The sequence below is a fragment of the Penaeus monodon genome, chromosome 26 (assembly GCF_015228065.2).
Source record: "Penaeus monodon isolate SGIC_2016 chromosome 26, NSTDA_Pmon_1, whole genome shotgun sequence".
Taxonomy (NCBI): domain Eukaryota; kingdom Metazoa; phylum Arthropoda; class Malacostraca; order Decapoda; family Penaeidae; genus Penaeus; species Penaeus monodon.
Window position 1 is genome coordinate 4,002,011 of NC_051411.1, and position 12,500 is coordinate 4,014,510.

General features: G+C 37.2%; 1 protein-coding gene across 4 annotated transcripts in view; it reads right to left on the reverse strand.

The window, feature by feature from the left end:
• The window catches only part of LOC119589852 (nucleoporin p58/p45-like), a 15,874-nt gene that overhangs the window by 2,603 nt on the left and 771 nt on the right, over window positions 1–12,500 (reverse strand). For 3 of the 4 annotated variants that reach the window (XM_037938451.1, XM_037938452.1, XM_037938453.1), the window contains exons 2-12: window positions 10,114–10,218; window positions 7,912–8,076; window positions 5,612–5,716; window positions 4,799–5,059; window positions 4,421–4,513; window positions 4,157–4,247; window positions 3,639–3,813; window positions 1,799–1,994; window positions 1,337–1,537; window positions 976–1,090; window positions 275–492 (exon numbers count right to left, since the gene is read on the reverse strand). In XM_037938451.1, coding sequence (XP_037794379.1) covers window positions 275–492; window positions 976–1,090; window positions 1,337–1,537; window positions 1,799–1,994; window positions 3,639–3,813; window positions 4,157–4,247; window positions 4,421–4,513; window positions 4,799–5,059; window positions 5,612–5,716; window positions 7,912–8,076; window positions 10,114–10,198 — 1,705 coding nt within the window. In that variant the 5' untranslated portion in view covers window positions 10,199–10,218. The remainder of the gene's footprint in view (window positions 1–274; window positions 493–975; window positions 1,091–1,336; window positions 1,538–1,798; window positions 1,995–3,638; window positions 3,814–4,156; window positions 4,248–4,420; window positions 4,514–4,798; window positions 5,060–5,611; window positions 5,717–7,911; window positions 8,077–10,113; window positions 10,219–12,500) is intronic. The other variant, XM_037938454.1, reaches the window with a different exon arrangement.

A 12,500-nucleotide genomic window follows, 5' to 3' on the forward strand; every position in this document is an offset into this window, starting at 1 on the left:
TCAGTTGTGATAAACAGGCTTCACAAGAGACATTACTAGACTTTCCATCCAGGTCGAATCACGATGAACATTTTAAGGTGACGGAGAACTTCATCGTTAAAGGGCTCAGAACCATGCTCATGTAATCTTCAGTATCATTCTATTTCTAATCATGTGGATATCACTGATGCACAAGTGCTTTAATCAACATTTACAAAGACGTAACCTAACCACAAAAACAGAAGGAGAAAGTCAACTCAAAAACGGGAAGGGGCAACCTGCAACCTGCACTTACCGAACGGCTTCGTGTTGAAGGGGGAGCTAATGGCAAAGGGGCTCGACTGCTGGACCCCAGGAGTGTTGCTGCCGAATGCCCCGAAGGTGGAGGTGTTTCCGCCAAAGGTCTTCGAGGCCCCAAAGGTTGTGTTGGCAGTCTGGGAGCCCAAATTGAAGCTGCCGGTCCCAAAGAAACCAGTGCCCGTTGGGAAAAGGCTCGAGGCATTGGGATTGCTTCTGGAGATGAGGAAGAAAGAGTGGGAGGGAGGGAGGGGGGGGGGAGACACAATATTAGATACAAAGAGAGATATCACTCAATAAATGCTGAAGTTAATATGAGGTCCTCCAAATAAAATGGAATGGAAGAATCTCAGCTTTCAATATTTCTTAATTCAATTACAGTGTGGGGAAAAAAAAAAAAAAAAAAAAAAAAAAAACAACTACCTGATTATATGCAACACTGAAAGGTAAAAGTGAAATCATAACAAATCCTATGGTAACCATAGTATAATCAACATAAGAATATATATAAGATTTTTAAAAACTACTACTGCTATTGCTACTAATGTTAACCTTTTAATAATGGTATCTGAAATATCTCTCTCTCACTGATTCCAGGAAAAAAATAAATAAGTACATTAAAAAATAAAAAAAAATAAATAATAAAAATAACAACATAACATAAAAAAGAAAAACAATAAAACAAACTATGTGCCTCACCCAAACATGGAAGGTGTGGTGGTTTGTGCGAGGGGCATGGTGGGGGGGGCAGCACCTAGTGTTACAGCCTTAGCTCGCTCCTGCTGCTCCTGGAATGCCTGGAGGCCGCTGCTGCCTGTAGCAATTCAATTAGGTTGGATAAACAATTGGACTGAATGGGCAGATTGATTGGTTGGACAGACTGGCTCGAGAGATGAAAGACCAATAACACCAATATCAAAAACAACAGTAAAAAGACAATGTTAATGATAATGATAATGATGGTAATCATAATAATAACAATAATAATAATCATAATAATAATAATAATAATAATAATAATAATAATAACAACAACAACAAGAACGAAATTTCCACTAACCCCCTAGCACTGGCCGCACCACAGCTGACGCAGGGATCTTGGTATCCTCCTTGGACTGGGGTCGGAAAAAGCCCTGGTCGCTGGGCTTGGTGGAGGTGTTGAGGCGGTGACCTAGCTCGACAAGGAGCGAGTGCTTGGAATACACTTTGCTGGCCAACTCCTTTAGTGTGTCGTGCTCACGCTGCAGCACCTCTGCTATGTCTTGAGAGGGATTTATATTCATGAGTATAAAAGCATATATATACATAAATATAAATATAAATTCTCACAACACACACAGATATATACGCATGTATGTATGTATAAATTTAAATATAAATACATGTTACTGCTAATGAAACAGAAAAAAACTATGCACTGCAGCTATAAAGAATGTAAATATCATAACACAGCGAACAACTACTAACAATAAAAAAACCAACAACAATCAACACCATAATACAACAACTCTCCTGAACTCACCATCAGGCGTTTCATTGGGGTTGCTGGCCGCCTGCATGCACACTGACACCTCCTCGATCTTGGTACGGCAGTACATCATCTCGGACTCAAAGTACCGCACAAGGTTAATGAAGTACATCTCAGGGGCTTTGTTTTCCCCCTGGAGGGCCATGGGGGTCTCCTTGGTCCGCCTGGCCATCTCAACGTGCTCTGCTTCCTGTGGGGAATGGGCCATTCTAGGTATTGGATATTATGTATACATGCAAATGACATAAATATAAATAAACAAAGAAACCTATATGATTCTAGAAAAAATCAGTGTGCATATATACATACATACATACATACATATAAATATATAATATATATATATATATATATATATATAATATATAATATATTAAATATAATATATTTATATTATATATATATTATATATATATGTATATATATGTATTAATATGTATGTATGTTATATGTATGTATTTATATTATGTATGTATGTATATATGTATGCGTATATGTATGTATTAATGTATGTATGCATGTATATTATATATATATATATATATATAATTATATATATTATATATATATATATATATATATGTATATATATATATATTATATATATGTATATATATGAATGTATATGTATATATATTATGTATATATTATGATATGTATATATTGTATATATATGATGTATATATGACATATATGTATATATATAATGTATATATATATATATATATATATGATATAATATATATATATATATATGTATTTATGTTGTATATATATATATATATAATATATATATATATATTATAATATATATATATATAATATATATATATATATATATATATTATATATATATTGTATTATATGTATTATATATGATATATATATATACATATATATAATATATATATACATATAATTATATATATATATACATATATAATATATATATAATATATATATATATATATATATATATATATATTTTATATATTATTTATATGTATATATATGTGTGTATGTGTGTGTGTGTGTGTGTGTGTGTGTGTGTGTGTGTGTGTGTGTGTGTGTGTGTGTGTGTGTGTGTGTGTGTGTGTGTGTGTGTGTGTGTGTGTGTGTGTGTGTTTAGAAACATGACAAGAACTCTTATTCCACTTACAAAATATATCAAAACTGCCTCATTTTCTATAATCTGCTAAATATCAACTAGAAAATGATACAAAAGTTATTTTTCAAGGACATGAAATTTTTAAAAAGTGGGGTTTATTACCCTCTAAAAATTTCTGAAAGGAGGTTGGCAATCATGGGCATCAAGGAGTTGAAATCGTCGGTTTGTTGCATTTTTTTTTTTGTTTCATAGTAAAAATGAGAAAGTGTTAAAACCGACTTAATCACACTTTCAGTGGCAGAAAAATAATCTTTTGCCGTGATTGTAAAAAAAAAAACTCATGGCATGTTCATAGATACACCATGGCATGTCCGTACATGCCCCCGGCAGATGGTCCCGCCATGCCATGGCATGTGCGTACATGCCACCCGTCGGTAATGGGTTAATTTGTATCTGCCAGGCCACGCCTATAGTTGGCATAACAAACCGACTTGTGGAGTTGCAATGCACAAGAGTGAATCAAGTGGATAATTCCACTTAACGTATCAGACTCCCAGGCCAAATGGAAGACGGTTGTTAGAAATCACCGGAGTCAGTAACAGCAAGAGATTTCTAATACCATCACTGATGTGTTATAAAATACATAGAACTCAAATTGATTTGGCTGTGAAAAAGCCAGACAGTGCACATCAGATCAACTAAACAATGCAAAACGCCACAACCCACCTTCATTACATCTGCCTTGAGATTAACAGCACTGGCATGCAGCTGCTGGTACTCGCTAGCCAGCTCGGCAAGCAGCTGCTGGATCTCCGTCGCTTTCTTGGCCACCTTATGGAAGGGCGCAGCTGTCTGCCGGATGTTCTCCTCTGAGGCCGAGTTCTCTGCATCGCGGCGAGATCTGGAAGGGTGGAAGCATGGGGGATGGAGTGAGTCTAGGTGGGGTACAATGAGGTTAAAAATTCAAAGAGATAAACTGACAAATAATGAATGAAAACAAAGTAAAAACAGAAATAAAAAATATAAAAATATTGAAAACAAAAATGCATAATAAATAAAAAGTCTGCCCAGTATATATATCCACATTTTTTCTTCTATCAAGGTGATATTGTATTTGACAGGTTTGTGATGACTGCTGACAGGGTGATAAGCTGTGCAAATTTGCCTCAACAACAAAATTAGTACACACATAACATGTAACGACTGGAAAATCTGGAACAAAAATTTACAGGAGCTCAACTTACTCAAAGAGTGCAATGGTTCCAAACAAGTCATTTGTTAAAAGCTGCTCCTTTGCAGACTTGCCATCTGGCTTTGCTCCTACATTGTTGTTACCTGAAGAACAACCAGTCTAATTACTTACCAAATATAAAGATACATAAAAAAAAATATCAAAATGGTTTAAGAAATACAAAATAAATTTTAAGAAATAAAAATATATTTTCTTTAAACACAAAAGATTATTGTCAAACAATGCTACTTCATAATCCAATATGCATAACTTTTACCTGCACTGGCTGATGGGGGTTGTGCCCCTCCAAGTCCTATGTTGATACCCCCAAGGCCAGTGGAACTTGTGGTGGTGGTTGTGGTTTGTAAACCTGAAATGAGAAAGGGAAAAATTTAGTTTCTAATATTGGTGAGGTATGTGGAATTCAATGCTGTACCCCCAACCTTCAAAAAATAAAAATAAAAATTCAACAATAAAATTTTCTGAAAGATCATCGAGGGTTTTGCCAAAAGGGTAACAGAGGCCTAGTTATATGGATCCAGAAAGAATGAAAGATGACAGACGTGTCCTTAATCATGACTTGATCTCAGTCTGCATTCTTTTTATCTCCCCATACTAACACCCATCCTTCTGGAGAACACAAACACAAACTCACTTGTGAACCCAAACCCGCCTCCAAGCTTGGGTGCCTGTGAGGTCTGCAGGGCTTGTGCACCCCCTAATCCAGCTGAAAAATCTGTTGCAGGAGCAGCTGAGGTTGCTGTGGCTCCTCCAAGACCTGTGAAGGAGAAGCCAGAGGCGGTGCCTGCTGCGCTTGAGGTAGCTGTGGGGGCCAGGCTGGTTCCCCCGAGACTGAAGCCTGTGGTCCCTGTACTCTGCGTCGCACCACCTAACGAGAAGCCACTTGCACTGGTGGCTGTGAGGATGAAAAAGACTTGTGAATTTTCTATATAAGAGAGGGAGATTTATGGATTTAGAGCAAAAGGGAAACAGCTTTCCCTCACTGTGATTTTCCATTGAAGCTGTGAGCTTTTTAGGGCAACAACAAGGAAGTCAATCAAGAATACTGAATCGGTTTAGAGCTTGAGATACTTTACTCTACATGTACACTGTGTATATTATACTTCTTTTATAGCTTACTAAAAATCTACTTTTATCTACACTCCCTGCACCTCATGACAAAATTTCCTATGACACTAACATAAACTCAAAGCAACAATATACTGCTGATACATAATAAATAAATAATCACCATCTGTATTTTATTAGTGTCTTAGTGATAAGCAAAGACAAATGAGTGGGAATAAAACAAACCAAACAGAATCAAAACATCTCCTCTGAACCTGCATCCATTCTTTTTTTTTTCCCCATCTAAACTTCCACCTTTTACATCTCTGAGACCCAATTTCACAAGGAGCCAATTGGTGGTGAACTTCAGGCCCTCCTCTCCCTTGACTCATTCACTGACCAGCTGGTGTACTGCTGAAGTTGAAGCCCCCAAAGGTAGTGGTCGAGGTAGCTGGGGTGGCCGTTGAGCTGAAGCTGAAGCTGGAGGCCGTGCTTGTTGTGGCAGCTGCGCATGGCCAAGATCAAAAGGCACTTTTAATAGCTCTGAACTATTATGATTAATCTTATTTTTATCCACTCTGGCCTTCCTGATTTTTACTCTCTCATTTTTCTTAATCATTCTTTCTTGGAAACACACTTCTCCCTCTCCCTCTCTTCTTTTAATCACTCAGTCACTCATTCTTAACCCTCAAAAGGGAATGCAACCAACCCTGGTCACTGAGAACATTTATCATATTACTGTTTATTATCTTAGTATGTAAGACTCTTTTACAACTGGGTAGATGATACTAATAAATTCCAAATATACATGATCCTTGTCTTGTTATGCAATAAAGAAAAAATCTATGTACCACAAGTTTGCCACAAGGTTAAAAAGACAAGAGGGTGGTCACTGTGGGATCTGCTCCTGATACCCGCTCTCCCACCAGCTCCTCTGCCTTCTGCCCATATCTCATACTCTCTTGCTTTTGCTAGACACAAACACAAACACACACACACACACTCACACCTATTTACCTTCCGACAAACACACACACAAATATAAAAAAGAGAGGATTAGAAGAGGGTGAAAATGAACGAGAGAGAAAGAGATGTAAGTCAACAGCAATGGTGGTGTATGGAGAGGGGGAGGATGTGGTGGGAGGATCCCTCTTTCGATTAGACAGGTGGATAATAACAGTGCAACCCTAGTTCATGCACCTGTCACCATGGATAAGAAATTTGTAATCTCTATGGTAAGCAAATGGTAACATCAACATCATTTCTACATAAAAGGGTAGGAAAATTTATGATAACTTATTGACCAATGTAAATTGATAAAACAGACAACTTTGAACTTTGCTGTCCTCGTGGGTAAAAAGGCATTGGAGTCTGTCATCATGAAAGGGTTAACATGTATGCTTAGGTAATTTCTGAAGATTTCCTTCCACCTCTCCTTGTGTAGCTGCCACCCCTTCCAATGAAGCTTGTTACTGCACCATTATTAACCTTGCTATAAAGAGCTACCCAAATTACTGCTACTGTGCATTTACTAAGCCATTTTATAAATAGTATAGCAATTCTAGTTGCTAGTTTTTAACCTTTCTATATGGTGTTTGTTACAAATGATTTTTATTTATATAAAAATGCATTTCTAATAATAAAGTTATATTAATGATTCTGGAATAGCCTGCAATGAGTTATAATTCAACCCATTTGAGTTCTTACACCTTCCTTTTATTACACGGAGCTAGAACTCCTTTGTGAAAAGATACAATACTTTACACTAAAGCTGTGGTAACACTAGATTTGCTGAAACTCTGGAACCAGACTCAGGTTTGGGATGATTGCTTTTCAGCCAGACGGAGTTCTACTCTCTAGGGAGCACAGGGAGCCACATCAAGATCTATACTTTTTGGTGTGCAACAAAAATCTAAAAAGGACTTACCTAAGTAAAAACTGTGATTGGGTAAATGTTCAAAACAGGGTTCCTTGATAATGCAGAACCAAATAATAGAAATAAAGTATATACAGAAATAAACACTATTAGGTATAACAAATAATCTCCAAAAAGGAAAGGGAAGCTTGCAATTGCTTAAGTTTCCAAATCTAAGTTAAATCCAGGGATGCCAATTTTCTTCACTTCCAGCTTTAAGAAAGGCAAACAAATCCTTAGCAAGTATACTTTAGTAAGACTGAGATTACTGAAATTTCCAGCAATTTATCACCAAATAATAAAACAAATCAAAGTTCAGTCTTGAATTTATATGGGAAGGTCTATGAGCCTTTGTAACCTATAATCAAATCATATCAAATAGATATGCCTGTGTTTGTAACAGACCAAGAGTAAACAATACACATAGGGAGACTGGGCACCTTTGTAAAACAGCCATGAATTATTGTAAAGGCATAATTTTTTTTCTGGGTTTTATGTTATATTTCTCTCTCTCAAAAAAAAGTGGTTTAAACTATTGTGCTAATGTAACCAATACCCAGAGCAGGGCATCTGAAAGAGGCTAAGGGACTTGGGTTAAGTCAAAGTAGTGAAACCACAGCTTCAGATAAAAAATATACTTTATCAGATTCTAAGTAACTACCATACTTTACAGCACTCATCATAAGCTAAATGATTATCCAAACTATATCATCAATACCGTAATGTAACATTTACGATAATCCAACCACAGAAAAACCTAACTCTCAGTTTACATTAAGAATTACCTGCTGAGGTACTGGGAGTGCCACCCAAAGTGCCAAAATTAAACCCAAGGCGCTGAGTGCCAGCAGGAGGAGTGCCAAACAGGCTCTTGTTGGCTTGGGGTGCCACTGCTCCTGCTGCTGGGGTTGCCTGTTGTTGCTGAACTTGGCCAAAATTGAATCCACCCCCTGTTGGTAAAGACATTCTTAGAAACCTTTATATGGGTAAAGTCAATTAAGTGATACAATTAACCCATTGGCTCTACTAGCCCTGCTTTCTGCACATATTTCAAAATGTGGGGAATAGGCTTGCTTAAGTGGTAACTCTTCTTGCAGCCCCTTTGCATCTCTTTTACTGTGTTTTTTTCTCTTTTTTTCTTTATGCAATATTCGAAGGTATATATTTGTCATCTGTTATATTTATGCCATTTTCCAAGTCCTATATCTGTCATTTCTTATGTTGTATCATGATGGTAATAAACTATATTATCTCTCCAGGTAGTCTACAACTTTGGGAAATAACAATAAGGATTAAGGTATACAAAAGGACTGGCCCGACTGGGAGAAAATTTAAGATCATAATGTTTTAGGCAATGAAAAACTACATTCACTGATATCAAAATTAATCTGCAGAAGCCAACTGGTTTCAGTTAGACGACAAAAATCTATCGCCGTGAATGCTGCACAATGGCTAAGTCCCCTCGACGTTGACATGGCTAAGTTCACATGAGACCTAATGTTTACTAAGGTCTCGCACATTGTTCACACCTACTGCTCAGCCACTGAACAGCTATGTCACATAACATCACAACGAATCATGTATTCCACTTTTTTTTTAGCTTTTCTTGTACATTTCATATGAACCTATCTAAATATTTTTTCTTCCATAACCTTAAGATATTACTGAGAAATATTTTTGTGTTACATAATTAGTTTTGTCAATGAAGGCCTGTGTTTAAATTTTTTTTTTACAATGATTTCATATCCTACTTTGTGCACATAAATTAAGGATGATCACTATGACAGCCAGTGAGTTTCAAGTATGACTATCAATAACTAATTTGTTATTGCAAAGAGCATGGTATAATACTGAATACCATTGTGTGTGGAGATTGTGTGGCAGACTGCCAAACTAATGTAAAGAAAAAACTCTTCAGGTGTGACAAATCACAGAAAATAAACAACAGGTGTGTCAGATGCCAATTTCAAAGATCCATATTTCAAAATACAATATTTAAAAAATAAAAGTCACCTGGACACCGAAATGAATTGTTTTTTTCGTGGATATTTATCTAAGAAATTAATATTCTTTTAAACTAGAACAACAATAATAATAATAATAATAATAATAATAATAATAATATTTTTATGGGATAGCTTTTGTTGAGAAGTGTGTGTTGCATGGTGTCTGAAGAAAACATGAAAAAAATAGGTGGTGCTGATAAAATTGTAGAAATAGACGAGAGCAAATTCTTCTCTGCCATAGCTTAACTGTACACTCCACACTGAGGAGGAGCCCCCTGCTGCTGAAACACAGCGCTTAGGAGAGGGTCTGGGGTCGAAGCTCCTAGTAGGGAAATATGGCGAATGGGAGGGTGTTCAGGGGTGAAGCCTCCTGGTAGGGAGATATGGCAACTGGGTGGGAGTCTGGGGGTGGAGCCACTGGTAGGAAAACACTGCGATTGGGAGGGGGCCCGGGTTAAGAAGATATATATATATATACATATATATATATATATATATATATATATATATATATATATATATATATATTTTTTTTTTTTTTTTTTTTTTTTTATTTATTTATTTTTTTTTTTTTACAGCCCCTCATTAGGCAAGTAGGTCATTTAGGAGTGGTTCCGGGGGCAGGTAGGACAACACAGCAACTGGGAGGGGTTAGGATATATTTTTTTTCAGTGTTTTTTTGTTGTAAATTATGCATTTCGAATGTGCTTATTCAATTGGCAAATTTTTTGAATGAGGTGAAGGTCATATCACTTGGATCCAATGGGCTAAGAAACACAGGGCCAAGTCTTGTCTCTTTATAAATATATTATCAAATATAAGATTAAGTAATAATAGAGGATATATGTAGTTGGCACAGAGAAATAAGTGGGGGGGGGGGGGGGTAAAAAGGAAAGATTAGAGATGGGTGGGGGGGAAAATAGAGAGAGGAAGAGGAAGTGGATGAGGAGGAAGAGGAAAGAAGAGGAGAGAGAATCTTACCTGCCGGGTTCTGATTTCCAAATGAGAATCCGCCTCCTGCTGTCGCTCCAGCTGTTCCTCCCGTTTTCACCCCAAAAGTGGCCATGGTTCCTTAATTTCTCCAATCTGATCAGAAAAAAAAGTAAAATAATTGGTCTTGATGAAATCTGTGGTTGCTAATTATTTAAAAAAGAAAAAGAAAAAAAGTAAAAAAAATTATCTGCCAACGGTCAACACTCAAGCAATGGCCAAGGCTTCCACATCACTGGTACTCTAGCAAAAGCCAACAAACTATTGAGTATATCATGAAAAGACAATGTAATTTGTCAGTGAAAAAGGAGCTAGTCCAAGGTTTATCCTGGCAGAATATATATATATATATTCACACACACACACACACACACACACACACACACACACACACACACACACACACACACACACACACACACACACACACACGTGGTTTCTGATAGAGTGGTGGTCTTGGAATTACAGTAAGAACAATCAGAAAATTACAGTATTCAGTTTGAGATTAATCTTACTTGGTAAATCATTCACTTGATTTACTGAAACCATTTAAAATATTAGGTAAACAATAAAAGCATCTCATATTACTTTTACTGCAATTTTCCTGATAAATTTCATTCCCCAATGACCAAAGCAGCAAAACCAGTTAAATAAATGTATATTGGGTTAATTTTTTTACTATGACAATCAGGTCTTCCCATATAATATTTAAATCTTCAGATTTGTTCTTGTGTGATGAGAACATATCTGATAATTATTTCCGTCACATTCACCAACCTGGAATCAACTTAACATGTAAAACAAAACATTTCTCATTGGCATTTGTCACAGAATGGTGATGTATGGACTGTCAAATCTCCTGGTAGCAAAACATGCATGTGCAGAAGGTTATTGTACAGAAAAGCATAAATAATTATCCAAACACATTGAAGAAGTATATTAACCCATAATTGACGGGTAGCATTCATAGTGGCCTGGGCCTCGCTGCCGGGGGCTTATATCGTCGCCCGAGCATGCGCGACCACTCATCCCAAATACCAGCATCCCATTCCGTTTCTTCGTAATACTACGAAGATATGTTGTATTTTCAATTTTCATTATTTTTTACAGTCTCTACTTGCCAAACTTCCTGATAAATCGAGACTGAAGGGTATTTTTGTTGTTATATAGACTCCATCTTCTTCTTTTAACGGTAGGTTCATGTCTGAGCCGCCGTGGTCACAGCATGATACTTAATTGTAGTTTTCATGTTGTGATGCTCTTGGAGTGAGTACGTGGTAGGGTCCCCAGTTCCTTTCCACGGAGAGTGCCGGTGGTACCTTTTAGGTAATAATTTTCTCTATTTATCCGGGCTTGGGACCAGCACTTTGACTTGGGCTGGCTTGGCCACCCAGTGGCTAGGTAGGCAATCAAGGTGAAGTTCCTTGCCCAAGGGAACAACGCGACGGTTGGTGACTCGAACCCTCGAATTCAGATTGCCGTCGTGACAGTCTTGAATCCGACGCTCTAACTATTCGGCCACCGCGGCCTTGACGATCATGGGCTTCCATGATTTTTTCTTAGCAATTTAGAGCGGTGGTTTGCCATTGCCTTCCGCTTGGTGTTTTTATCGAGTTACCATCTCTATTTACCCGGCACTGACTTGAGCTGGCTTGGCCACCCAGTGGCTAGGCAGGCAATCGAGGTGAAGTTCCTTGCCCAAGGGAAACAACGCGCCGGCCGGTGACTCGAACCCTCGAACTCAGATTGACGTCGTGACAGTCTTGATAGACTCCATAGTTGATCATTATTCGGTCTATAGTCCGAATAAAATAAGCAGTGTGTGGCATCATGGAGTTGAAATTGTCGGTTTGTTGCATTTTTTTTGTTTGTTGCATGGTAAAAATGAGAAAGTGTTAAAACCGACTTAATCACACTTTCACTGGCAGAAAAATAATCTTTTGCAGTGATTGTAACAAATAAAAACTCATGGCATGTCCATGCATACTCTATGGCATGTGCGCACGTGCCCCCGGCAGATGGTCCCGCCATGCCATGGCATGTACGTACATGCCACCCGTCGGCAATGGGTTAAGATATAAAAGAATGCACTAAATACATGAAATCAGATAAACAGATACTGATAATTACAATATAATTGTTTTCCAAAGTGTTATACATAAACTACTCAACAGATCACACTAATGAGTGCCATCCGTTGCATTACTTAGAAAAGATGAGTTGGTCTTCTCTCTTCTCTGTTCTGTAATTCCCTAATTTTCAACTTCTTTTTTTTTTCTTTTTTTCTTTTTTTATTGTAGTCCTGATTGTCATAGACGGAAAATTTTCCGTATACTGATTAAGCCTACAAATTCATCAGTGATGGTATTGGAAATCTC